General features: G+C 35.0%; 3 protein-coding genes across 5 annotated transcripts; 1 reads left to right on the forward strand and 2 right to left on the reverse strand.

Moving 5' to 3' along the window:
- Positions 3,622 to 10,011, forward strand: LOC18781247 (dentin sialophosphoprotein). The gene is made up of 7 exons (XM_007211530.2): positions 3,622 to 3,773; positions 3,914 to 4,033; positions 4,897 to 5,598; positions 8,175 to 8,314; positions 8,401 to 8,521; positions 8,917 to 9,057; positions 9,563 to 10,011. Exons 1-7 carry the CDS (start codon positions 3,693 to 3,695, stop codon positions 9,644 to 9,646), a joined length of 1,389 nt encoding a protein of 462 aa, XP_007211592.1. The 5' UTR covers positions 3,622 to 3,692; the 3' UTR covers positions 9,647 to 10,011.
- On the reverse strand, positions 12,939 to 14,758 carry LOC18778389 (ubiquitin-conjugating enzyme E2 19). Its single transcript, XM_007212078.2, has 6 exons — positions 14,450 to 14,758; positions 14,093 to 14,120; positions 13,640 to 13,867; positions 13,478 to 13,541; positions 13,324 to 13,383; positions 12,939 to 13,222 (listed from the first exon to the last, which is right to left on the reverse strand). Exons 1-6 carry the CDS (start codon positions 14,563 to 14,565, stop codon positions 13,176 to 13,178), a joined length of 543 nt encoding a protein of 180 aa, XP_007212140.1. The 5' UTR covers positions 14,566 to 14,758; the 3' UTR covers positions 12,939 to 13,175.
- On the reverse strand, positions 17,134 to 22,188 carry LOC18780930. Of its 3 annotated transcripts, XM_020561217.1 has the most exons (10): positions 22,101 to 22,188; positions 21,938 to 22,002; positions 21,810 to 21,857; positions 21,431 to 21,500; positions 21,196 to 21,286; positions 21,039 to 21,100; positions 20,066 to 20,373; positions 19,951 to 19,981; positions 19,727 to 19,858; positions 17,134 to 17,622 (listed from the first exon to the last, which is right to left on the reverse strand). In XM_020561217.1, the coding sequence occupies exons 3-10, from the start codon at positions 21,855 to 21,857 to the stop codon at positions 17,432 to 17,434; spliced, it is 933 nt and encodes a 310-aa protein (XP_020416806.1). In that variant the 5' UTR covers positions 21,938 to 22,002; positions 22,101 to 22,188; the 3' UTR covers positions 17,134 to 17,431. The 3 variants fall into 3 exon arrangements, with proteins under 3 accessions (XP_020416806.1, XP_020416807.1, XP_020416805.1); XM_020561218.1 differs by lacking the exon at positions 21,938 to 22,002; XM_020561216.1 differs by having other exon boundaries at positions 21,938 to 22,188.

Genomic DNA, 26,171 nt, shown 5'->3' on the forward strand with positions numbered 1-26,171 from the left:
TTTGAATGCTAGAAGAGCTTGGTAAATACTCTAACTTCTCTTTGTTGGCAAGCTATAGTTTAGACTTGGCATGTGGAAGCTTTGTGTACATTCTAATAGTCATTACAAAAAAAGGTTGAGCAGCTTGTAAGCACTTTTTGCATCAAGAGGTGCATGCTCAATTAGAATAAATTCATTTCTTATAATGTTATACTTAGCGACCAAACTATCCAATAAGAGTTAAGTCTTGCCGCCTATGTGTTACTATAATTAGAGGCCACTTCGTTTCATTTTGAAGAGAGAGAGAGAGAGAGAGAGAGAGAGAGAGAGAGAGAGAGAGAGAGAGAGAGAGAGAGAGAGAGAGAGAGAGAGAGAGAGAGAGAGAGAGAGAGAGAGAGATTGTGTGTGTGTGTGTGCGCGCGCACGGTGAGAGCAGAGAGTCACCTTAAATTACTTGCTTTGGTATCGAGGTAGGGGGTTCTTGGGGAGCCTTTACCGATATTGATTAAATTAAATCCGTGAGTACTATATTATGTTTGATATTATAATTTGATTAATGTTCTTGATATTAGGTGTTTATATGTTGTTAATGATCATTATATTATTTTCTTAATGTTCACATGTTCAAATATTAGTGATGGTTGGAACTCTTAGATTGAGAAAGTAATTATGAAAAATAGGGTAATGGAAATGATCTTTTGTGTAGTTGAGTTTGACCATTGTAGTAGTGACCCGTATGCACAGTAGAATAGGATATCGGCAGTATAATTTTTTTATTAGGTGATTTGGCCTTGGAGATCAATAGTTTAGACAAGATAACTAGCAAAAGGGGAATTATGGGATGATTGAGATAAGTGTTAGTTCATATGATGGGGCATTCTTAATCACAGTGGTAAAATGCATGGTATGGGACATCCAAATTTACTTGCTTTACTATTCGGAAACAAAAGAAGCTCGTCAAGCTAAAAACAGAGGAGTTCCCTCACTACGAAAGGTGTCCCATGATAGATTAATGGGTTTGTTAGAATCGAAGCTCATTCATGCATTATTATCATTTTTTCTATGTGACTATATGATTGCATTTAACTTAATTTAGTTATATCAATTCACTGTGATAAGGTTTATGTCCTTATTGAGCTGTTGTTTCACTCACCCTTTTCACCTTGAAGGCTTAAACCCAAAAGATGGATCGTTGGCGAGCTAAGGTTGATTTAGATGAGAATGATAGAACTTTATTTATTTATGGTACATTGTAAGATCTTGCAGCTATTTTATAAGAGGTTTATTCTAAAACCCTATTTCGACTCTTTTTATTTTACCTTTTATTTATCATGCATTGGGTTCAGAATTTTTATTATACCTCGAGTTAGGGATGTGGCAGTTTAAGAACATTGCCTAGAACTGCTCTTTGACAACTCCATGTTTAATTTGGAATTTTAAATAAGGATAAGTGAGCGGGCAAGCTCGATAACCATTCAAATGGTTATCTTGCCTAATAAGCTTTGTAAAGCTTCAGTCACGGCCTAGTCTCGTTAGATCATGCTAAGCTCTTAAATTTGGGTTTCTATATGCGTGACTCGCATGAATTTGACATGTGCTTCAGATGTCTTTCTAAAGTTTTCATTTAGCCTTTATAGCAAAATTTCAATCTCTCAATTCTATGACCATCGATCTTCTTTTGAATAGTTATTCCTTTTCTCTTCCTATGGCTGATCCTTATGGAGTCATTGAGAATCTTTTCCCCATTGGTATGGTTAATTGTGCCACTATTACTCTTGCTAAACCTTCATGGTGGCAGGGGTACTGAAATAGTCTCTTCAGTAAAAGTATTCGTTTAGGGAGATACTTGTACGCATGTGTTGTAGAGAGGTTAATAAAGAACTTTGTTAGAACATGTTGAGAAAATATCAATCATCGCCACAACCATTGTGCAAACACACAACATCTTTTGTAAATACAACTCTTCCACCAACAAAAGTAATAAAAGCTTATGTTAGTCCATGTCGAGTAAGCACATATAAGAAATACATCAAACTATTGTTGACATAGAATGGTACCACAAAACAGTTAAATTACAACACACATTTATTTTATTTTATTTAAAGAGAGCTTTAAAAAAAAATTTAAATTAAATTCTTTTTTTCCAAAGAAAATATTTTATTGACAAGGAACTTATGTATCATATATTTAAGCAAGACAATGAGTCCCATTCGTGTCACGTTAGTGTTTTTAACACACTTGACGATAAGGGTAAAGTAAGAAGCAAAACATCGGTCAAAGGCGCAAAACGGGTCACTTTGACTTTCAGGGTGCAGTGTGAGATTTGACCATGCTTTCAGAGGGCATTGTAGCAATTAGGCCTTCTTATAATTTACTATTTATGTAATAGTGATGTTTTTATCCACGGTTGATATCTAAGATAATATTTACGGAGGGTAATATACAAAGCAAGAAATATATGTAGATGTGTGATCTACCTCTCTACTAAGGACTTTCTACCAGCAATTTGAAGATCTATCAAACATATAAGGGTAAAACACATTCTTGGTTATTGTGTTTTGCCTCAATTTTGGTCATTGTGAATTTATTTTCACCAATTTGATCATCGTGTTTTACTAGCAATTTGGGTCAACATGGCATTCCAAATTTTCAATTTGAGGAAAAACAATCTGTTTGTTTTCGAGAAAAAAGTTGGTAGACGATTGAAAGACTTCCTTATACCATCTCCAACCAATGAGGCCAAACCAAAAAATCCCAAAATTTAGCTCAATTCCTCTCCCAACCCAAGAAAAGTAAGGAGCCAAAACTTGAAAAAACTCAAACTTGGAGCCAAATACCAGTCCTGCTATTGTCGGGACTAGAAAAGTTTTTGATGGAGCACATTCAAGGCTGACGCAGCCCATGTGCAAGAAGGAATCAATGGGGCACTAGGTGTCATGCTGCTGTTGCTATAGAAGCTATCGCATGTTGGTGGCGCATCACTTTTTTTTTAATTTTATTTATTTAAATTTTTTATTCCAACAAGAACCCAAAACAATGATCCATATTAAATCCAAGCTATTTTAATGGAAAAAAAATAAGATCCAACAACTGAAATTTAAATCCAACAGTTAAATAATATTTTAAAATTTAAATCATATCCAACCCCAAAACTCACTCAAAACACTATAAATATCCGCGTATTTCTCAAATAAAATTATATTTATAGAATTTCAATTTTTTTACGTTAAATTGTTAAAAAAAATAATTTAATGATGAAGTTATCTAAAAAGATTAAATGAAGAAAAGTTATTCATGAAAAGGAAAATTAGACTTAAACCATTATTAAATAATGTAATAAAGTTGCGGACGTAAAATTTGAGTCTGAAGAGTTAGGGGAAAAACGGTTTGAGTCTGAGCAAAACTCAAATAGTTACTTTTTGATAGGAAAAAATTTGTGTTTAAGGCCAAATGAGTTGCAGAAGGCCTTATTGAACCCACCAAGACGAGTAGCTTGGAGAGAACGAGCTTAGGCCCAAAGACAACAAGCTAACATTAACACAGATTCTCAAAGCCCAGCAGGCAAGATCCTCGGGCCGTGACATTGATCTTAATTACCTTTATTTTACCGATTAAAAAAAATGAAAACAAAACACGCGTGGTTTTAAGGCCAGTATCACATCGCCGCGCTCGTAGAAGAGTGCTCTAACTCCTCTTTGCTCTGAAACGCAAAAATGGCGACAGATAGCAAATCCAAGTCCACTTCCGCAGCCAATAAGTCCAAGAAGGGGAAGCAACGGTATCTCCCTCACAACGTTAGTTCTCTCTCTCTCTCTCTCTCTCTCTCTCTCTCTCTCTGTGAGAAATTTAGATACTTTGAAAAGTTGAATTCTTATTTCTCTCAACTCACTGTTCTTACTTCTTATAGACTGTTTGTTGTATTTTTGATGTTCAGAAAGCGGTGAAGAAGAAAGGGTCGTACCCATTACACCCTGGAGTGCAAGGCTTCTTTATTACTTGTGATGGTGGCAGGGAACGCCAAGCCTCTAATGAGGCCATTAACGTTATTGACTCTGTATTGCTCTCTTCGCTTTTTTGTCTTTTTTTCCTCATTTCTTTTTCTTCAAATATATGATCTTTTTCATTTCCGGTTGCCAATATTCTATCTGGGTTTTGCGTATTGTTGCTTATTGTTGCTTATTGATACTATAGTTGCTAATGTCCCATAGGTATTTTTCCTATGTTCTACTTTCTTGATACTTTTTGTCTGGGTTTTTGTTTATAGTTGCTACTTTCATTTCTTTTCCGTTTGCCTTTTTCGTTCTGGAATTCTGGTCTTACATAGCCATAAGATTTGCCGTGGTTCCTAGAGTCCTTCCACATGCACCTATGGAGTAAAGTTCAAGCTGAATATTGGAACTGACAGGACCAAGAGGGTCAATATTTAAGCGTTGTTCTGTAAAAGAATCTGCTGGTTCCTCTGTTACTTTTTTTTGTTATTACACGAGGTACCGTTGAATAATTACTTAATTATGTGGACCATAGGAAATCTCTTATTTGCATGGTGAAGCTTCAGAAATCTTCTTTGTCTGAGAACTGATGTTCTTCTTTTTGGTTCAGATAAAAAATAAATAGGAGTTCAATTTGTATATGTATTGAGAAAACTTTTCCATATATATAAATAACAAAAACTGAATTATATACATATCTACATCTTCTGTTAAAGAATACCTTTACTGGTACAGAGAAAGCCTATTTTAGTTTTTTTCTTTGTTTGGATTTAACAGGATAATTCAGTTTTTGTTATTTATTGGTAGACAAATATTCAAAGCGTTGAATGCTCTTAAAATTAAGAGATGGCGTTCTGGACTGTTTATTTATTTCTTGGCTGTTTTACGTGAGAAACTTATATGTTGGGTTGTTTGGTTTGTCTTGCAGTTTTATGAAGAGCTAGTCCATGGGAAAGGTTCAGGATTAAAGCTTTCTGAGGAACACAAACCTTCAAATAAGAAGATTAAATTCTCATATTCTGATTCTTCTAGTAGTGATGATGATGATGATCACGAAAACAAACAGGCGGGAGAGGACAAGGCAGAAGAAGAACAAGAAAATGGGGTGGATGAAGAGAATAAATCTGATACTCGTGGAGATGATGGTAGTCATGATAATCCAACAACTGAGAAATCAGATCACCAGAAGAAAGATGATGCTAGTCAAGATAATGCAACAACTGAAAAATCAGATCACCAGAAGAAAGATGATGGTAGTCATGATAATGCGATAACTGAGAAATCAGATCACCAGAAGAAAGATGATGCTAGTCAAGATAATGCAACAACTGAAAAATCAGATCACCAGAAGAAAGATGATGGTAGTCAAGATAATGCAGCAACTGAGAAATCAGATCACCATAAGAAAGATGATGGATGTGATGGAAATAAAACTGAGGAAAAGATTAAAGACACTAAAGAGGACAATGTTAGTAAGGAAATTTCAGCAAATGAAGCTGAGGAGCCACCAGCAAAGAAACAATGTCTAGGAACAAATTCATCAAAATGTACGATCCCATATGAAGTGGAAGAGAAGTCCATTGATAAGCTTATTGAAGCTGAGCTTCAAGAACTGGGAGATAAGAACAAGGTGACCTTCTATAATCTTCTAATATATATGATTAGATTGTGCATGCTTGTGTGTATTTGTGTTATGTTCCTTTTCTTTTGAATCAAGATTGTGTGGATAAATTGACCAAAACAAAGAAAAGTTTGTGTGGATGCCAAACCTCATTCTGTCTGAATTAGAAATTTAGCTAGCAAGCATTCTGCTTTTGTAGAGTTTTGATTGCATCGTGTTCCCTCTACTGGTTAAGGTTATTTAGCTCGTGGTTGGAATGATTATGACTTCTTCTGTTTACCTACTTGTCTTTTTGTTTTGCATTACACTGGCATATGATAGTAATTTTTTTTTTTTCAACAATTCAATGTGCATCTTTAATTTGCAATTACTGTTTTATATTTAACACATCTATTTGCTTTCTGCAAGTGCATATGTCATGCACTACCCTGTTGTCGTGTTTAGATATTTGTTTTTTGTGTGGCCAATGCCATTGTCGTTTTCCACTGTCTTGTATGCACACAAACATTTCTCTTTCAAAGTTTATCTTTACAAGAGGTATCAATTTCACTTGCTTCTTTGCATTTTTGCGGCACTCAATATGTCTTAAGAATATGCAAAGCATGATGGTCCTCCAAGTTATAATTAGATTACATTTGCTTAGAATAATTTTGGATGTTATTTACATTGATCTGAAAAGAAAAAAAGGACAATGAAAACCATTGTGGGTACCATGATATTCCAAACTGTGTCAAGGGAAGAAAGATGGCTTTCTATTCTTTCGTACATGTAACATGTGCGATCATAATCACAAAAAGAAATATTTGAACAGACCTTCGGACTGGATACACTTTAGTGTTACTTTCTGTTGCCATGACATTGACATCATTATTTTATCCATTACCAAGGTCAGGAAACTTGCCTTAATTTTAGGGCTTTGAGATCTTAATGCTAACTTTCAATATATGGGTTAAAGTTATAAATTTGTTTTAAAAAATTAAATTTTGACAATTTGTTAAATGAACCACAGTTGATTATGTCAATATCTGCTTTGCAAATGCTTAATTTTCAAATGAATTGATTATCATGATGAAAATTGACCAGGATTAATGAGCTCTATAATATTTCAATTTGTTTCACTATTTGCATTAGGATTGTGTTTGTGATTGGTTTTGTTACAAATGTGAATACCCAAGTGTAAAGTATCAGTTTGAGTGGTACTTGTTTGAATAATTTTTATACTTTCCTTTTTCTCTATTGATTCAGTACCAAATACTTTTAATTTTCTCTTTAAAAGCAATACCAGAGAAGGGATGGAATTTCCTACCAGAACTTGCTAACCCACCCAGGTTTATGAATGGGTACTGGAAATTTCTCTAGATTAAGGTTTGGGTCCTTTTAAGGGCATGCATTTGAACACCATTTAGACTTAATTAATTGAAATTAATGTCTAAGGAGTTCTGTTCTGTCCCAATCTTTAGTTAGTATTACCATCTCTTTCTTCATTTTCCCAGGTTTATGAATGGGTACTGGAAATTTCTCTAAGTTTAGGTTTGGGCTTTATAAGAGCATGTGTGTACTTGATTTATTGAATTTAATATCTAAGGAGTACTGTTCTGTCCCTAGAATATCTTACCATCCAACCTGCCAAATTTTCATCCCACGACCCTGATATTTTCAGTAATAACTTTGGCATACTGAATTTTTATTGTTCATTATCTTTAGTTAGTATGACCATTGCTTCTTTCATTTCCGCCATTTGTGGCATAATCTTTTCCTGGCTAGTTTTAGTTGGGACCCTCCTCCTGTATCTCTTCACTTGTAGAGAGAGTTTTTTGTGCTTTTGGTGGTGGGAGAAGGCAAAGCATTTCTGGAGATGCATTATGATTGTGAATTTTTGAGTGGTATGGATGGAAAGAGGCCGCTTAACTTTGTTGAGGCAGGGCTGGATGACTGCTTATGGGACAACTTTGGTTCCTTCAACATTTCATGACTTTTTTCTTTTAAACATGGATTTAGTTGCTCTTTCTTGACTTCTCTATTCTAGTTTGGCGTTGGTTATTGTTCTGTTTTCTGCCAGGTTGGTGATGTATTCTTGTTTCTTTTTTTTCTTTTTTTTCCAGGGGTTCTGTCACGTTTCTTCCCATCTTTTTCACAAACTTGGCTTTTTTATGCGTTGGACTTTTGGTTGAGGATTGTTTCTTGTGGGAGAGTGACCTGTTCTAATTGTTAAGTCCATAAGACAAAGTATTTATGACAATGAAGGGTAAAGCTGGCATCAGATTATCACCTAAGCAGTCTAATGGTCAGAGTAACAAGTTTTATTGAATCAACTTGGTGAATAGTTTTATCAATGCTAGTAACTATACTTGGCCAAGGCTCTATGTCATTTATCAATGTGATCAGCGTATTTTAACTCTTGGGTGGTTTTGAGTTGGTTACAGATGTGGTTGCATTGTGTTTTCATTAATTTTATTAGCATATTTCTTCTGATATCTTGGTGAGTATGCTATATGGTTGATTCAACTCCCCTTGCTACCGGTTTAAAGGGAATGGTGTCCGCTTTCATGATTTTTTCCTCATCCCAATGTTGGATTATTTTACAGAGGCGCTTTATCAGCCTTGATTCTGGTTGCAATGGTGTTGTCTTTGTTCAAATGCGGAAGAGAGATGGAGATCCTAGCCCAAAGGATATAGTGCAGCATATGATGGCATCTGCTGCTGCAACCAGGAGACACATGTCCAGGTTCGTATATTTCTTGTTAGGTTATTTATACAAAGAACGCGTATGGAGGACATCTCAAACTGGGTGTTTACACTTGCATAATATAGGTTTATCTTAAGAGTATTGCCTATTGAAGTAGCGTGCTATTCTTCTGAAGAGGATATTTCAAGAGCAATCAAACCACTTCTTGCACAGCACTTTCCAGTGGAAACTCAGAATCCTCAGAAGGTAATATAAGTCATCAATCCTCATCTCGTCTTCTTATTAACTAAAAAAGAAATTCACATCTCTCTTTTCATGAAAAATCAATTTGTATTTAGTTTTAAAAACTACCTTAAGTGATATGACACAAAGACTTACAACTTACTAGTCTGTGATGAAAAAGCTGTATCTACTTCTTAATGTAGCCAGCAACGATTTGTTAATGAAGTGGAAAAATATGATGAGCTTTTCTATATTTTTGACATGTTTTCCTCTCTTTTTTTCCTTTTTTTTTTTGGTGTTATTTATTATTAGCACTACATTATTGTTATAAGGTTATAAGTTGTTTGACCCACATAAACAGAACTTTAATCTTTCAGATATCTTAGGATGCTTTCTGATTTTTCTACACTTCCATTCAGTTTGCAGTCCTGTATGAAGCCCGTGCAAATACTGGTATTGACAGGATGAAAATCATAAATGCAGTGGCAAAATCCGTGCCTGGGCCTCACAAAGTTGACCTTAAAAATCCTGATAAGACCATTGTTGTTGAAATTGTGAAGGTAAGAAAGTTTTTTTTCCTTTCAAAGCTGAAAATATGCGCTCATTTCTCTTCCGTTGTCACCATTTTCCAATTCATTCTGTCCCTCAATGGGTCTCAACGGGTCTTTGGATTTATATTTTTTCTTTCCTGTAAGTCCTTTCTGCCACCAAGAGATTCATTTTCTCTTGTTAATGATCTTCACACCAAGTGCGATACTCGGTGTTTTCCGTTTTACTTTTCACTTTTATATACTGGGTGTCACTGTTCATCCTATCATTTCTATCTTTTGTGTGTATTTGGTTAATAGTTACTTCCCATCTGGAGTCTATTGTACTAATGTTCAGATCTACCCTCCTGCAAAGTAATGGGTAGAGTACATTGTGCATTGACCTTGAAATATAGACATGGATGAAAGAAGCATTATCATAAAAAGTTGCTTGTCTTTAGGCTGGTGGTTAATTATATATAGGATCCTTCTTGTTGCCTCTGATAAAGTCAAAACCTAATTTTGCTTTGATTGACAGACTATTTGCTTGATCGGTGTTGTTGACAAGTACAAGGAGTTGGCCAAATACAACTTGAGGCAGCTCACATCACCAAAGCCATAGGAATTTGTACGTACAGTGGAGCTTGGAGATAAAGGAATTTGTCCATCTCAACTTAAGGCAGCTGACATCATCAAACATAATATGTAGGCTTTCGACCCAATCAATTTGATAGCTGAATCAAAGAAAGAATCTGGGTTTACGAAATAAGAGCATACGGAGAGAAGTTTGTGTGACACTGATTAGTTTAGATGCATGCTACTTGTTGGTTTCATATGGTATTTGAGATTTTAGATCCATATGGTATTTGAGATTTTAGATCGATGTTAATCGTAATGGTTAAACAGTTTTAGAAATGTGATTTTTTCGATTATTTTGACCCTCTTTGATTCATCGTAATGGTTATATGCACCAAGCTTCTGTCGGAAGAACTATTTATAAGTGCTTTTTCAGAAACCCTTTATTAGTAGAACATCAAATAACGTTAATTGGAAATCCAAGTGCTTCATATAAGCACTTCCATTTATAGGCGTTTTTTTAAAAGAAACACTTCTATTAGAACATCAAAAAAATTTGTTGATCCAAAGGTTTTTTGGGAAAAGCACTTGGAACTGATCCGTGGAGAAGCATAGAAAAACACTTTTATGATCTAGAAGCACGTCCAAGTTTTTCTGCTAAGCGTTTTTGGCCCTTTCAAAAGGACCCCAAACATACCCTTAATGTTGGCTCTATTTTCCGCTCTACTTGGCATAAATCTTGCTCTGCTGCTACTTGAGAAAGATTACTTAAAGTTTATGTGCTAGGTACAAATAGATTGTATCTAATTGACCTAAAATTCGGACAACACTAGTGGTCTCAAGTTTGAACTCTCATGGCAGTGAGTCTGTGATAAGCCCCCTCCCCCTTGTATACAGAACGGGAAAAGTACAAATAAAATACATACGTGTTTTATTCGGGAAAATTTGTGAAAAGAACAAATGAAAAGTTTAGTCACTGTCCTATTTCCACCCCCTCTCCTATTTCCCCATCCGCCTTATTTTGAAAATTTTAAAGACAAATTTACCCTTTGTAATCCTAATATGGGTGGAAATAGCTGCACTTATAATATTTTAATATAATTTATTTACAATTTATAATATATATTATTTTTCTTCGATAATTTATGAAAAACACATGTATAATATGTCAATTTTGTATGTATGATTAAATTTGAAAAAAACACGTGCATCAAACATGAAAAAGACATACGTGTACAAGACGTTTTATTTTTAAAAACATGTATTTTACTGATTCTTTCAAACATGTACAAAAAATGGAAGTATTTTTGAAAAAATACATACATACGGGTATAATATGATATGTGCTCATATAAACTGGCTGCTAGAGGTCAGAGAAACATCAGAAGCATGCTAAATAAACGGCTTCAACAAAAATGGCCATGTAGGGGGTGTGTTTTTGATATCAAGGCACAGGACTTCATTGACATTCTTAATCAAGGAAATTGTTCATCTCGACTTCAGTAGAATTCCTTTTACTTTGTCCAATCTTCATCAGGATAATAATCTTCTTTTGGGAAAACTTGATAGGCCACTTTTAAATACTCAACGACTCAGTTTCTACACTTGGCCTTTGCTTCTAACCATTGCCCAATTTTACTCAGTTTATGATGCATATAATAACATCATGTGCGAGCAAGCATAGTTATACCATATCTAGTAAAGAGTTGGTCAAGCTTAGTTTTAAGCAGCATCTTGCAAGTGTGTGGCCAGAAAGTTCTCTACCAAGTTTAACACCTTTATTTTTTTTCCTTTCTGGAATATGATTTTCTTAACAAATAACGGTTTACCAGAAAACATACTCTTGTTTCGGAGTAGGGAAGGAAGCAAATGAAATCATAGACTGGAGTAATGGTTGAAACTAGTACAATATTCAGCCAAGTAAACACCAAGAGCAGAGTCATAGGTTGAGTTCTATGTGGCATTTTCTTTATTGTCCAGACTCTTTTTCAGCTCTGTAATGAAGATCATAACAGTTAAGAAACTTTTCGAGAAAGCAACACACACATGCATACAATGATGAGAAAGTAGCCGCATAAAAATAAATAAAAATGATGAGTGTTTATACCATATATGACCAAGTAATTAAAAGCAACTCTAAGCAAGGCAAAGAATTCCACATTGAAATATTACAAAAAGTGAAGACTACCCCCACCTATAAAATGAAATCGCTCTCTACTTAGGAAAGGATTCCTAGGTTGGGCTTGATCAATAGTCATGGGCTTTTCCCTTCTTCTCTTTATATTTGGGCCCAACCCCTTGTATAAATGTAAATACACATTATTATAAGAATAAGAATATACTTGTACGTGAACGTAGCCCATTCACTAAGAGTGAACTGCATATATCTTGTCTCTAAGTTTGACTCAATCTTGACAATCTATTTTTTAGCATCAACAATGAGAAAGTAGAAAAATTCATGCAACAAGTTGCCCCTTGTCTTATGCTACAAATTACAATGCAATGGATAGACTTTATAATTGAGTTTCAAATGGAGGTCGTCACAATGGGAAAAAGAAAACCCTATAATACATACCCATTTGAGTGAGCAAAAGGCACAAGAAAAGGAGAGAAGACAGATATTCTCAGAGGCATTTTCATCAATGAAATACAATCAAAGACAACCACTCAATCACTAAAACACCAAATTAAAAGTAAATTTTTTATAATTATTTTATTATGTTAAATGATGAAAATGTAAGAGAATATTGATCATTAATTTTAAAAATAAAATCGAGAAGGGAGTCTTTTTCACAATATGGGTCGTGGGGGTCTTTTTATTATAGACCCAAACTTGTGGGCTGCTCAATATTTCTCATTTAAATTATTTGAATCACACATCTGGAGACACACCCGTAGAGAGATGTGATTTGAATATTATTAGTTTCATTCTTATTTGTGCCCTAAGACTAAGATTACAAACTCTTTTAAGATTCCGTTTTCCATTGCTTCTCCGGTGCAGGATTTGCAAGACTATGAGAATTTCGGAAAGCATGGCAAATGGACTTCAAAAAGTAAAGCAAGAAATGGAGAAAATGTTAGTCAAGGATGTCCTTATTCGGGAGATGAGTTGGTGGCTGTTTATCGATATTTTTGATAAGGTATTGTGTTCTTAGCGTGGATAGTCCCTTTCAACTGCAAGGGGATAACTTGATTGTTGCATTTGAGAAGGTATTATTGTGTTCTTAGCGTGGCCTATGGACATGTTGTAATTGTTTCCTGTGCTCTTATTTATCTTGACATTTTTGAGGCCATAATTAGAGGTCTAATGGTTTTTCTTTTGGCTTGTCAAGTATTAGTTTAGGGAGAAAGACAATCTTTAACTCTGAATTTTGACGACAATTGTCTACATCCTTCAATTAACAATGACTATGAAACATCTCATCTGTAAACAGAGAACACAACAAGAACAAATCAAGGAATTAATGGAACATTCTGAAAGAAAAACACAAATCCATCCTCTCATCCAAATTAGAGAGGCTTCTTCTTCTACAATCGCTCAACTCCTAATCTGAGAAATTATATTGTCATCTCAATTAAGCTTTTGGAGATTTGTACAACTTCTCCACCATCTTCCTATAATCTGCAAGAGACGGACAAAGCATTACTCAGACACTTCTCATTATAGCACAACTTTAGCAGACTTGAGTAAAACAAATAAGCAAAAGGAAACCCAGTATTTACCATCTTGATTGCTCCAAAGTTGTGCTGCTTGGTTGTTCAAAGGTGAGCTGATGTTTGGTTCTGTGATTGAAATAAACAAAATCAAAATTCCATAAGTATTCAACACCTTGAAGAAATGCTAACAGTTCCATGGTTCAACTGAGAAAGTGATTACCTCCAAGCAGACTCTGGATGGATAAGAGAATGGTTCTCACATCATAAGCTGATGACCATTTATCCTGCAATTAATTCAAAGGAAAAGTTACATTATATGTAAAAAGTTTGGTAGCTTGTTTATTATTGGACTTTTCAAATGACATTATGAAACTACAAGTACCTGAAGAATATCCAAGCAAATGTTGCCAACCAGATCCACATTGGGATGAAAGCAGAGAGTCTCAAACTTGACCTTTGGAGGTTTGAATGGATAGTCATTGGGAAAGGTAAGGGATAGTCTGTATTCTGTCCCTTCAAACACTGTATCTTTGCTTCCAATGATTGTCCCTTTCCAGCAGAATATGTTGTCTTCTTCAGGGAAGGCAGATATCCCAGAATCCCCACTCATCTATAATTTAATATTGAATAAAAAACAAACTCTTAGGCAAAACCCAAGTAACCAAATAACCCTAACAAAAATTATTGGAAAGAATTGGGACTCAACTGAGACATGGGGGTTGCTGAGAAAATATGCTTTGGTTTCATTTAATCAACATGATTTGGTTTCATTGAACCAGGATTTTCAGGATCTAAACAAGAAACAAAGGGAAAAGAACGAGTCTGGGTGTCTTACCATTAAGGCCATCAACTCAGATTGCAGCCTGTTCAGCGAGCAATTAAAAACACAAGAAAACAACAGGGTTAGAAACATTGTAAACCACCAATTATCAAAGATTCATAACCAAGAAACCTTGAAAACCTCCAATTATCAGAAGAAACAAAAGAAACTTAATGAAAATAAAGGGAGTCTATTAAAATAAATTAACTGAGAAATAGAATCCCCAAACAAAAAGAAACTGTTTTTCTTTAAATCGAAAAAGTGAAAATCTGGGGTAAGAAAACAAAACCCAGAAATTCTGATAACCAAGAAAGCAAAACAAAAAATCAAAACCCAGAAAGCAAAATTAAGTCAAGTAAGATGAAGATGTACCTTTTGAGAACAGACTGAGAATCAACGGTCTTTGCTCGCGGCTGAGATTGCTTTGAGTTTGAGGGAGCAGTGGTTGTGGCCACTACTAGAGTGTTATCTTGGTTCACAGCAGCCATATCCTTTATCTTCTTTTTCTCTTTGTTTTGGAAACACAGAGATTTAGATTCAAAAACCCAAATCAAGACGAGAAACCCAAGGATTCAAAAAACACAGTGAGCTTTTGAGAGAGAGAGAGAGAGAGAGAGAGAGAGAGAGAGAGAGAGAGAGAGAGAAAGAGAGAGAGAAGGGTTTTCCTTCTTTCCCTTTTTCTGAGAACTTTAGAGAGAGACAGATATGAGATGTGGAAGAAGGGCTTGAGAGTTTGGTTTAAAACGTTGTGAGCGTGACTTAAACGACGTCGCATAAAGGGTGTTCGGTGGGTATTCAAAATTTTCGAACGTTGCAATGGCGGTGTGGCCGCCTTCTTTTATCTTAACCTTCCTTTCCTTTATCTCCAACGGCTAGTTATTTTGTTCTGCTAAAAAGGGCACTTTTTTAACTTTCCTTTTTTTTTTTTCCCGGCCGATGTTCATTGGTTTCCTACCTTAATATGCGTCCAAAATACTTTGGTCCAAAGACTATTGTTTATTATAAAATGCCAATTTAAGGTCAAATATTTTTATTTATTATTTTATATCAGCGATAGTCTAAAACTACTCAAACTTAGTGCAAGGCGATAGACTCACTGCCTTAATCAACTGGCCTGATTGCAATCACACTAGACAAATATGGACAACAAAATTAGGAATATTCCTAACATGGCAGAAAGTCCTGTAGAGGAGCCGCACTAATACTATTTTATCTAAGAACTTCCCTTAAATTAATTTAATGTTCTTTGAAAAAATTTCAATTTAATTTTAAACTAACAATTACATGAGCACGATTGAAAATCCATTAATCTAGATGAAGCTTCATAGAGAAAGTTTTCATCAAAAGCGTTGATGAGAACGATTGAATCTATGTGCTATATGGATATCATTTTAGTTTTGTAAATTAATTTGAAGTTTGGTTAAACAATCTTTGTGATGTTGTAAATGCTAAATGAACCAACTTTTAAAAAAAAAACAAAAACAAAAAATTTCCTTATGCTACATGAACCAAATTCTTCTACCACATCACGATCACTAACACAAGTGAGTTCCAACTCTACTAGCGATCTACTACTGATGTGATATACAATTTAGTTTTTGTTATATTTTTTTTAGAGTCAATTATAATTTTGGTCATCACATTTTGTATCCTTAACAAATCAAGTCCAATTGGAAGTTCTGTCAGTTAAGACGCACGTGGTGAAAAGGCAGGTCTATTTCAAAGTTTAAGATTCGATTCAGATTCCCAAGTAAGAAGTGTACAATTTCTGGGATATTTGGGGTTTGAATTGGGTTTGATTCGGCTTTGTTGCTGTTAGGGACTATCGTGAAGAAGCAGACATGGTGGGTTCCAAATGTGTGGACCCAAAGAAAGTTCCATTTCATCCAGGTGAGTTTCTGAGTTAATATACGACTTTATTGTTGTTGTAGGGTTGGTTTATTGTTGTTTTTGGTGTGTTATGGTAGTACTTTATATGAATTCATCACATGTGAAATGGACTGAGCATGGTAGATGAATAGTTTGAGGTGTAAAAAGGATGTTGCTTTTAGAGTGTTGTCTGGTAGTGCTTTAAGATTATAATATGGATGTTTTTAATTTATTTTTTGTCAGAATATAATATGTCTACTATTGTTAACTATATGCCAAAAATGTAAATTTTTTCAAATGATGGACACTTCATTATGGAGTTAAAATATGCTGGTAAATTCGTGAACAATGGGAAGGATTATGAGAGAGACACAATAGATGTTTATGATAATATTGATCCAGATAGGTTTTCTACAACAGAATTAAGGGATATTATGAAGAAAAGTGAGATTCAAAATTGCCGAGAATTTTATTACACTTTTGCTGGTAAGGGAGTGCACGAAGGGGTATTAGGGTTGAATTCAGATGCTGAAATTTTATATATGTTATCTATCATTTGTATCAATCCGTATATCGTGGTGTATGTAGATCATGAGGTTGATGTGCGTGACATTATTAAGGAGAATTACAGCCAATCACAACAGACAGAATATGAGCAATTCTTTAATGATATTCCAGATGAATGCTTCAGTCAAGTAGATGAGAATTTTGTTAAAACACAATGTAAAAATGATGCGAGTGATGGAGGTAAAGCTGCTAAAGGGAAAGGACCCATGTATGATTCAGATTATGTTGAGGTTGTTGATGATGTTGATGATGATGAGGAAGATGATGTTGATAGGTATGAGGAAGATGATGTTGTTGAGGCTAGTGGTGAGGCTTCACTTCTTAGTGTTCCCATATATGACGACAGTGGTGATGAGTCTGAGAAAGAAATTTATGATGAGGAAAATGATGCAGCTCTTGAGGATGATAATATGTTTATGCACAATGTTCAAATTCCCAAGGTTCCAGTATGTTGAAAAAAAGCAGCATACATACATCATTTGTGGCACTTGAGCATAGATCTTATAAGTAAACCTACGATCAACGGAAGCTAAGATTTCTGACAAAGAAGCAACTACCTATTCACGATAGAAGAACTCCGGAAAAAAAAGACTGCAAGGTATCAACAAGGATACCGTTTCCAAAACAGATTAGATTTTACTCAAACCTTGCTGCAGAATTATTCATATATTCAAGAGGATCATGGGACAAAATCATAATTTTAACATAAATTTTTCCTCAAAACAAAGGTTGCAAACTAATGGCATCAAATTCCTTTACAAGGAGATTTTCACTTTACAAGTGCTACATGAGACTAAGTAATCAGTTCCCTGGTATATATATAGCCCAGAAGCAGTAAGTTATAATCTCACACTCACTGTCAGAAACAGAAATCCAGTCACCAACCTGTTAAGAAAAAGAGGAACAGAAAGGGGGTGGCTATGTGTGCAGCTTGACAACTCGGGATAACCTTTCAAAGAATTTAGGGCACATGGTTGTGCTGAACATTATGGCATCCTTCATCCATTCTGGTGCAACCCTTTCAAATGTCCCCAAGGATAAGACGCGGTACAGAAGTTCTGGTTCCTTTCCACCAGCTCTATTTACCCATGTAAGATTGAAGGAGTAACCTGTCAGAACCATATATAATCATCAAATTTTGATATGCAACAACTAATTCTTGAGACAATGAAATCCATTAAGTTGAAAAAGAATTAATAAAAACAGGAAAAGATATAGAAACGTGATTTCATAACCCATAACTGTCAAGGCCAATCCCTCAGAAAAAGATAAACCAACTTTCAGTGTTGAAAGTCCTAACAATTGATTAAGTTTTAGTACTTTCTTTTTAGTAATCCTGCCTTGAGCCGGGCACTGATATACAGTGACCAAAGCCTAATTCAGTGGATTAAGTTGCCAAACCCTACATTTTCAAGCTCACACACAGAAATGTAATAGAAGTTTTTAATATCTAATTTCAAACTCATGCACAACCGAAAATGCCAAATGGATGCAAAATACTAGAGAGGGCTGTGACTCTGATAGTTCAAGAATAAACCTTAATTATAGTGCTTCAGATGAGAAAATAATTAAAGAGAGTATATGCTACGTTACTCACCACAAACCACACTAGTAAAAAAATGCACAGCATACTGCCTTAGTTTCACAACACAGACATGTACAAGTAAGAGTAGACAGTTCTTCCAGTACAAAACATGACCCAGGTCTTAAAGATGACTCAAAATAGATGAAGCAACATATATTAGGAAAAACATCAAATTGCACTTGGTGAAATTCAAACCCTATTCCGTTCTTTTTCCTTAATGTGGTTTTGGAAGGGCGGAAGTAACTTGAATCATTTGTGAAATCTTAAGGGTCTTGTGCTTTTAGATGTATTGTCGTTAGTTGTACTGTTAGTAAGTTCTAGAGGATTACGGATAATCCTTCTGTGGACTACTTGTTTCACTGTTATTGCTGTGCAAGCACACAGTGTATAATGCAAGCTTCATTCCCATAAACAATGAAACTTCTGTGTATATGAATGAATTCTTTTTATCAATGCTAGGTGTCAAGCAATCCAAATCATCATAGATTCCAAGAAGTAGGTATGAGTGTCAGTATTACACATGGATTCAATCATATGAGTCCATCAATAGAGAAATTTTTTATTCTTTTTGGCATTTTGATTTCCTGCCAATTTGAAGAAGGGAACATCCAGAATACAAACTAATTACAAAATAAACAAGAAGCTAAAGGCTCGTTTGGTTACATTTTCGAAAACATCTGTTTGCTTTTCAGATACAGGAACAATTCTAAAATGCATTTGGTAGTACGTTTTTGAAAATGGAAAACATCGGATACCTTAAAAAAAAATCTATATTTGGATTGTCTAAACGCACTTTAACTGCATGAAACCTGTACCTGTTGAAATTTGAATTTTTCAATATTTTCACATATCATTTTGCACAACTATAGGAGCATAGGAGGTTATGTCAAAATTTAGAACATATACACAGACCTTTCCAATACAACCCTACATCTGATTTTCAATTGTAATCTTCTCGAGAAACTAAGCCCACAGTTTCCATAATCTTGAAGCCATTTTTCCCATTGATAATGTGCGGGTTTAGTTTCATTAATAACAAAGAGTTTTACATCATTTTATCTTTCTAAATTCCATGGGTGGAAGAATTGTTTAATTAAAAAGCGTTGGTCCATTGACTAGTGGCTTTGTGTTGCATTAATGTTCATCAGGTAGTAGGTTCAATTGGCAATGTAAAAAATCAGAATTGTTTAATTCTAAAGCTGTAAAATGGTGGATAAGACCCCTACTGATAGTTTCTAAGACATTGTCTGCCCTTAAGTAGTCTCACAAGCACATCTAATCTTAAACAATTTTCAAGCTCGATTGCATTAGTAACAAGCCAAGCCTGAGTAGTCTGCCAGTGGCTTGGTTCGCTAGTTGCTCGAACTCAACTCTAATATCTAACTGTTTGTGTTGCCTCTCAGAAGTGCTAACTAACCCTAGGCAGTTACATTTCATGATTCAATTCTATAAGTGACCCTTTGGCTATACTGTCACCCTTTAAAATAAAGGGGAAAGAATCTTGGAGGTTACTATAGGGAATCAGAGGAAATAAAGAAAACGACAAAACAAGTTAGCAGAGTAAAACAGAAAAACACATTTGAGGAAAAATTTCAAACTAAAATGAAGATTAAGATTCTAGGAATTACCACTTGATTGATGCACAGCTGAAATGCATATTTCTTCAGTTTGACTAACAGTTGAGAACTTTAAATCCACCAGATACTCAACAAGCACTTGAAACAGGCAGTTAGCTTGGCCAGTTGGGTTAACATCGCCACCTTGAAACAAGACATAACACATAAAATAACCCCAACACCATATGAACAAGTAAAATAACAGTAACCTCAGTTTCAGAAACGGAGACACATACCTGGTCTTTCAATAGCTCTACAGCATTGTGGCTGAAAAAAAACATTAGTCAGAGAAGGAGGAGGAGCCAATAAGTTTCTGCTCAAAATATATACTTCAATAGGATTATCAGATACCTGTTGAACAGTTATAAGAGACCCACTAGGCACGGCTCCCTTGTGCAAGTCCTTTTCAGATTCTCTTAGGATTTCATCATCTTGAAGACTGCTAGAAGGCATAACTATATCCTCTGTCTCAGACAGGGACTGCCTCCTACGTTTATGTGTCTTTCTTCTCTGTGACCGATTGCCTGCTTCTTCTGATACTTGACCACTAGCAGGTGTACACACTCCTCCATTGTCTGTTTTGCTATCCTTCAGTCTGCTAAAATTTCCCACCTGTTGCAGATTTCGGAGCCTCGCTACTTCTTCAGAAAGTTCTTCATCTGCCAAAAATTTGAGCCATCAAAAAAAGAAAAAGGTATGAATGATCATCACAGCTTGGGAGAAGCAAACAGAAGTACATACATGTTAAGCAACGCTATGCACATGCTGATCAGTGTTGAATACATTTACCAAGAATAGCTCCTAGTGCTAAATCTTCAAGTGCAGGAGGGCATAGGAATGGCTTTGTGCTCAAATTTAATAATGCTAGTTAAGATTTTTAGAAGAAACAGGAAGAGTCAACCAACAAATTATTAAAACAATTTGGCCTAAGGAAAGAGCAACTTAATAAATGAATAAGATAAAAATGGCGTTCTTCATGTGTAAATGTGTCAAAACATGTTGAACCCTAATAATTTGCAAGTTGCAAGTATAACAAGAATTTGAGCACAAGAGAGTTCAACATGTTTAATAATAAAAACAATATTTTCTTTATTATATCTTTCAAACAAATATATGCAAAAACTATTTTCATGGATTTTCCAAACACCTATAATTAATGTATGTCAATTCTTATCAGAAGGCAAAATATAGGCTTCACCAAGATCACAATCTATACTTTACATGAATAGATAATTCCTATAAAATTCATCCCCAGAACAGAGGAAGAAACTCAAGGATCCAGATGATACAGGCATCATAATTAAGCAGACCAGTGATATCTTACTCTTCCTGTTCTCTTCCATTAAAAGCTCCTGGTATTCAATACATTGTTCATCTTTGGTGGACCTGCAATCAATGTCACATATGCTTTAAAAGCCTGTTATGAAGGCTACTGTAAATGTTGACAAATTGAAAATCCAATGGAACTTAGAAATGCATGCCTAATAGAAGCCACTTCACTTGTCAGATCTTTAACTCGTAAAAGCAACCTCTCATTTTCAGATTTCAATTGTTGGATTACCTGCTCCGCAGCTGCAACCGAGAAAATAAACAACAAAGTTGGGTCAGAGTGAAGAATAAAGTTTGAGCCTTAGTTGCAGCGACAGCAAATGCTCATGTTAAAAAGAAGATCAAATGCGACGATTATAACAATTTCTAAGGTGAAGAAATACATACCCGAGATATAATCCATGAACTTTACTTCTTGATCTTTATTAACATTATCCAACTCCGACCATTTCTTCGACTGAAACAGCATAACAACAACTAACACTTAGGCAGAAAAAAGGCTGCTACAACAGATTAGATTAAACAGAAAATTCTAATTTTAAAAAATGGAGATGTATAGCTCCTTCTGAATATGTTTAACATCAACTCAAAACTGAGAAACACACAACAAAGAAAGAAAAACAAAAATTTACTTTCCATTTCGTTCTCCTCAAATTTTCCTGACCAAAACTTAATGTTCAATTAACTGATTAAGCAAAAAAAAAGAAAAAGAAAAAAAAGGAGCACAGAGAAAAAGGAAATAAATGGGAAAGAGCACAGAGAACACCTTGAGTTTCATGTACGTATCGTAGAGTTTCGAGTAGAGAGCCTCCATCTGCGAGCAAAATTTGAGAAAAATAAAAATACAGAAAAACAGTAATGCGTAGTAGTTTGCAAAATGGAGGGGGATCTTACAGTAATTTACAAAAGGGCAACGGCGGTTGCAATCCTTTTGCCTCTCAAAAGTGAAAGCCGTAACCCTAATAGCAATAAATTATGGAGGATGACGATTATGAAGAACGAAGAGCAGAGGAAAATGATAAGGGAAAATGAAGAAGACTGAATGGTAGGTTCCTACTTCTCTGCGCGAGAGTGTGAGACTGAGAGAAGAGAAGGCGGGAAATTGGAATTTCGAAAACGAGAGGAAGGGAGAGGGTTCTGTTAGCTTTGAGATCAATACACGGACGCGAGAGAACAAGAAAGATAAAGCGTTCAAGCTCCACAGGGAATACGATACGACGTCGTAGTCTCATACAAACTCCAATAAATCTTACAAATATATCTCGAACACTATTCCCATGTTTGACGACGTCGCATGGGAAATGGTTACCTGACACATGGGAAATGGTTGCTTAGCATATGGTTCCCCCTCCTCCCTTGGGTTTTGTTTTCCTTCTCATGGGAAAGTTTTGGAAAATAAGCCAACATTAAATGCACATTTTTCATGACCATTTTGTTCTCGTTAACAATTTAGAATTACAATATATCATTAAATGCATTCTTTTTTTATTTGATTTCATATTGGTATAATTGGAAAATTAAACAAACTTCGTTTTACATTCCTACACAAACCAAACATGTGAAAGGAAATAAAGTGGTATTTCCTTGTTACTTTCCCAAAATTACCAAACACAGAAAATGAATCTTTCATTTCCCATCAATTGGGAAATACATGGGAATCTTTTCCGCGAACCAGACAGGGCCTTAGGGCATGAAGAGAAAAAGAAGTGTGTAGAAGAAACTAGGTAAAGGGAGGGGAGAGTATAATAGTAATTAGGTTTCATTTTCATAATACCCCGTTTTACATCCAATAAAAGTGTGACACATGTCCATTCGTTGGGCAAGCAACAATGACTGTCACAACCGATAGTACATGCACATGGATGACCATGCAAAGAATGTTGACTTTAATCTTTTTAATTTTACTAGGATATAATTTTATTTTTTTTGCCACATTTCAATATAGATACAAATTTTTATTTTTATGTTTTGTTGATAGAACAAGGATGCGACACATTGAATTCGAGCTGATACATGTACAATTGTAACCAAATTAATTAGTTGACTAAGTTGACTAATTAAAGAATCGTAACCGGATTAATTAGTTACCCTACATCCATTAATTTCAACTTCTTCAATTTTGGGTTTTGGGTCATGTTTTTAATGATAATTATATCACCAAAGTCTGAATTTGCCCAAACCACAAGGTTTTTTGAAATAGCGGCATGGGTACATGTACTCATTGGATGATGAGTACTGGAAGAAAAGCGACCTCAAAACATTCTTGAAACAGAATTTCTTTTTCATTTTCCTTTTTAACTGTGGTAGTAACCCAACATCAATCAATGTTGTCATAAAGAAACCAATTAATTTAGCAATATATCTCCTTATCAAAGAAAACAAAATTAAACTGGATCACCTTTTTTTGAAGGACTTCATGAATGAAATCCTTCAAGTAACAATGCTTTATATATTTTCAACATCTCAATTTGAAGCTGAGCAAAGATGAAGTTGAAGAAGTTATTTCACACCTTCTCTAAATGCGGATTCTAGGAGACCATGGGATGGTGACACAAACCTAGATCACTTGGGTAAGGAAAGGTGAAATGTCTTATCTTAATTTCGATTTAATCAAATCCAATCAAATCCCATTTGCATGTCTTCATGCAATATATGTTTTTTTTACTAATTATAACGGATTTATGCTTGATTAGCATGTTAAGGTAGCCTACGTGGATCCATACACTCTTATTGGCCCAAACTTGCCTATTTGCTTAATGTTTAAAACAAGCCCAAAGACAAACACAAAATTACCATAAATTAACCAAATGGTCAAAAGTGTCCAAACGAGTCTAGTCTAACTAAGTGATATGTGCAATGGATCATATATGTGTTAGTAGTATGTACTTAAAGTCAATTAATTATGAAATAGTTAATGTCAAGGATGTTATAAAACTAAAGAGATTGTGGAGAGAATTTAGAGAATTCAAATAGCAATAGGAATGATGTTCTGATGTTTTCGTTCAATCTTTTGTTCTGTATATTACATATAAGGAGGATACCTTATTTTATAGGCAAAGGCCTTGGCTAGGGAAAGGAAAGCATCTGAAGGTGCAGGAAGTTTCCTTCCAACATGTGGGCTCAACTTTCATCATTTTACAACACTCCCCCCTAGGGACCACCATGTGTGGGATATGCCTCATTAAAAACCTTGCCAGCAAAAATCTAGTGGAACAAAAAACTGGTTGAAGGAAAAAAGAGTGCATAACCATGTATAACATAAAATTTTGTGTATATTGACACGCGTGTGACACTGCCTTGTTAAAACCATGCCAAGAAAAACGTAGTGGGATAAAAACCTGGAAGAAGGAAAAAGAGTACAGTGTGTGAAGATCTTTATTGATAGCACACTCCCCCTAATGCTTGGCAAAATATCTTTAAGCCAAACTGTTGATCATCTTTCTGAATATCATAGCTAGCACTGCTTCTGTGAGTCAATCTTGTAATATTGTTAGATGTTCCCCTGAAGAATATCTCCCCCTGAAATCTTCATGACTAACTTTTTCCAGTAGGTGACCACATAAATTTTTAGAATCCGCATACCCAACAAATTTTGGGCTATTAGTAAGTTCACTTGAAAAAATATGCCCGTATATGGTGTTATGCGGAGATAGCATCAAATATGCATTACATCATCCCAAAATAATGGTGATGAAGTTAAGCTCTATCTGAAAAATACAATGTCTAGTCCAGCATACTTCTGGAAAAATATTTAAGTGCCAAACGGTTAACCCACATAAAAATGCTTCAATACTTTCTTAGTATAAGCAAGAATCTCGTTGGCATAATGCTCGATCTTCAAGCCGAGGCAAATATTTCTTGAACTCTTCAAGAGTTTTAATATGTTGCAAACATATTATAATCAATGTACTCACTGAGGCAATTTATGCATATTAGTATTGAGTACAGGTTTTATGCTTCAGGCACATGTCCTTTAGGGACTTGCTTCATGCAATTACAATCCTTTCAGGGATTTTGTTTAAGCGATTAAATTTTATGACACATTATATAGCTTTAACCCTGCTATTTATACATCTTTAGGGAATCACTTCTGGTGATATGCTCCGTGCATTTAATAACCCTTAAAGATAACATATTGGTCTCCATAAATGTGCAATAAGGGGGCACAATTGAATCTGTAAATATGGAGAAACCCAACATTCCTTGTTTCTGCCAGAAACATTGTGTCATACAAAGTGGGTATATTCCCTTTTATTCTGAACACCCAAGTATAACCTTCAGTATTAACATCTTTTGGGGTTCGTACTGTGGGTTTGTTCATTCACGCTCATTCTCATCTGTAATGGAATTGCCTTTTTTTATTTTGGCCAATGATATTTGTAGACAAAGAAATTTTGGCGAATTAAAATCCACTAAACAAGAAAATAATTGGGGTTTGATGGATTAAATTGTGGGCCCCATAATTCGCCCATATGGCCTGTGACTCATCAAAATTGGATTAATTGTCAAAAAGTGACACATGGTGACATCCGACGGAGTGCATCAAACGTTTCAAAGTGAAGACAAAATTAAGGGAAAGAATCTTCTGTGATTAACTTTGATTTAAATCAAATATTAATCAAGTCAATCAATCGAAGATAATTTGGTTAAATTGCCAAATTATTAGAATTGATTTTCAAATCAAATTAGAATCCCACAAAGGAAGGTTTTAAAGAAGGAAAGCTATTTAGGTCAAGCATCCTACAGGAGCTTATAAATAGGAGGCCTCAAGACGAAAGAAAGGGTGAGAAAAAAACCTAGCATTCAGAAGAAACAGAAAACTCTATGCATTCTTCACTTTACTTTGGAAGAGCCACCAAGCATAACAAATACGTGTCGGTTCCTTCACCCTAGAAAAATCCAAACACTAAACAAGCCTTGTGCTACCCGTTTGATCAAGATCAAGTCTCTACGACCCTTGCATCAAACACAAATTTTCTTTATACACTTTGAAGATCGAATTAGAGTATTTAATATAGAGATTGTAGCCCTAAATTTCATTAATACAAAATTATTTTGTACACGTGTTCTTGTCTCATTTGTCACAGCATTTTCGTGTTTACAAATTTGGCACACCCGGTGGGACCAT

The sequence above is a fragment of the Prunus persica genome, chromosome G4, assembly GCF_000346465.2.
Source record: "Prunus persica cultivar Lovell chromosome G4, Prunus_persica_NCBIv2, whole genome shotgun sequence".
NCBI lineage: Eukaryota > Viridiplantae > Streptophyta > Magnoliopsida > Rosales > Rosaceae > Prunus > Prunus persica.

Excerpts from the sequence above, each read along its gene's own strand:
- LOC18778389 (XM_007212078.2), bottom strand. The coding sequence starts at position 14,565 with ATGGCTGCTGTGAACCAAGATAACACTCTAGTAGTGGCCACAACCACT. Across the intron at positions 13,542-13,639 it reads TTTGCTTGGATATTCTTCAG|GATAAATGGTCATCAGCTTA; the intron begins GTACTTGTAGTT and ends AATTAATTGCAG. Across the intron at positions 13,384-13,477 it reads CATCCAGAGTCTGCTTGGAG|AACCAAACATCAGCTCACCT; the intron begins GTAATCACTTTC and ends TTTCAATCACAG.
- LOC18780930 (XM_020561218.1), bottom strand. The coding sequence starts at position 21,857 with ATGGAGGCTCTCTACTCGAAACTCTACGATACGTACATGAAACTCAAG. Across the intron at positions 21,101-21,195 it reads AGTGAAGTGGCTTCTATTAG|GTCCACCAAAGATGAACAAT; the intron begins GCATGCATTTCT and ends CATTGATTGCAG. Across the intron at positions 19,859-19,950 it reads TAGAGCTATTGAAAGACCAG|GTGGCGATGTTAACCCAACT; the intron begins GTATGTGTCTCC and ends TCTTGTTTCAAG.
- LOC18781247 (XM_007211530.2), top strand. The coding sequence starts at position 3,693 with ATGGCGACAGATAGCAAATCCAAGTCCACTTCCGCAGCCAATAAGTCC. Across the intron at positions 5,599-8,174 it reads AACTGGGAGATAAGAACAAG|AGGCGCTTTATCAGCCTTGA; the intron begins GTGACCTTCTAT and ends ATTATTTTACAG. Across the intron at positions 8,315-8,400 it reads ACCAGGAGACACATGTCCAG|GTTTATCTTAAGAGTATTGC; the intron begins GTTCGTATATTT and ends TGCATAATATAG.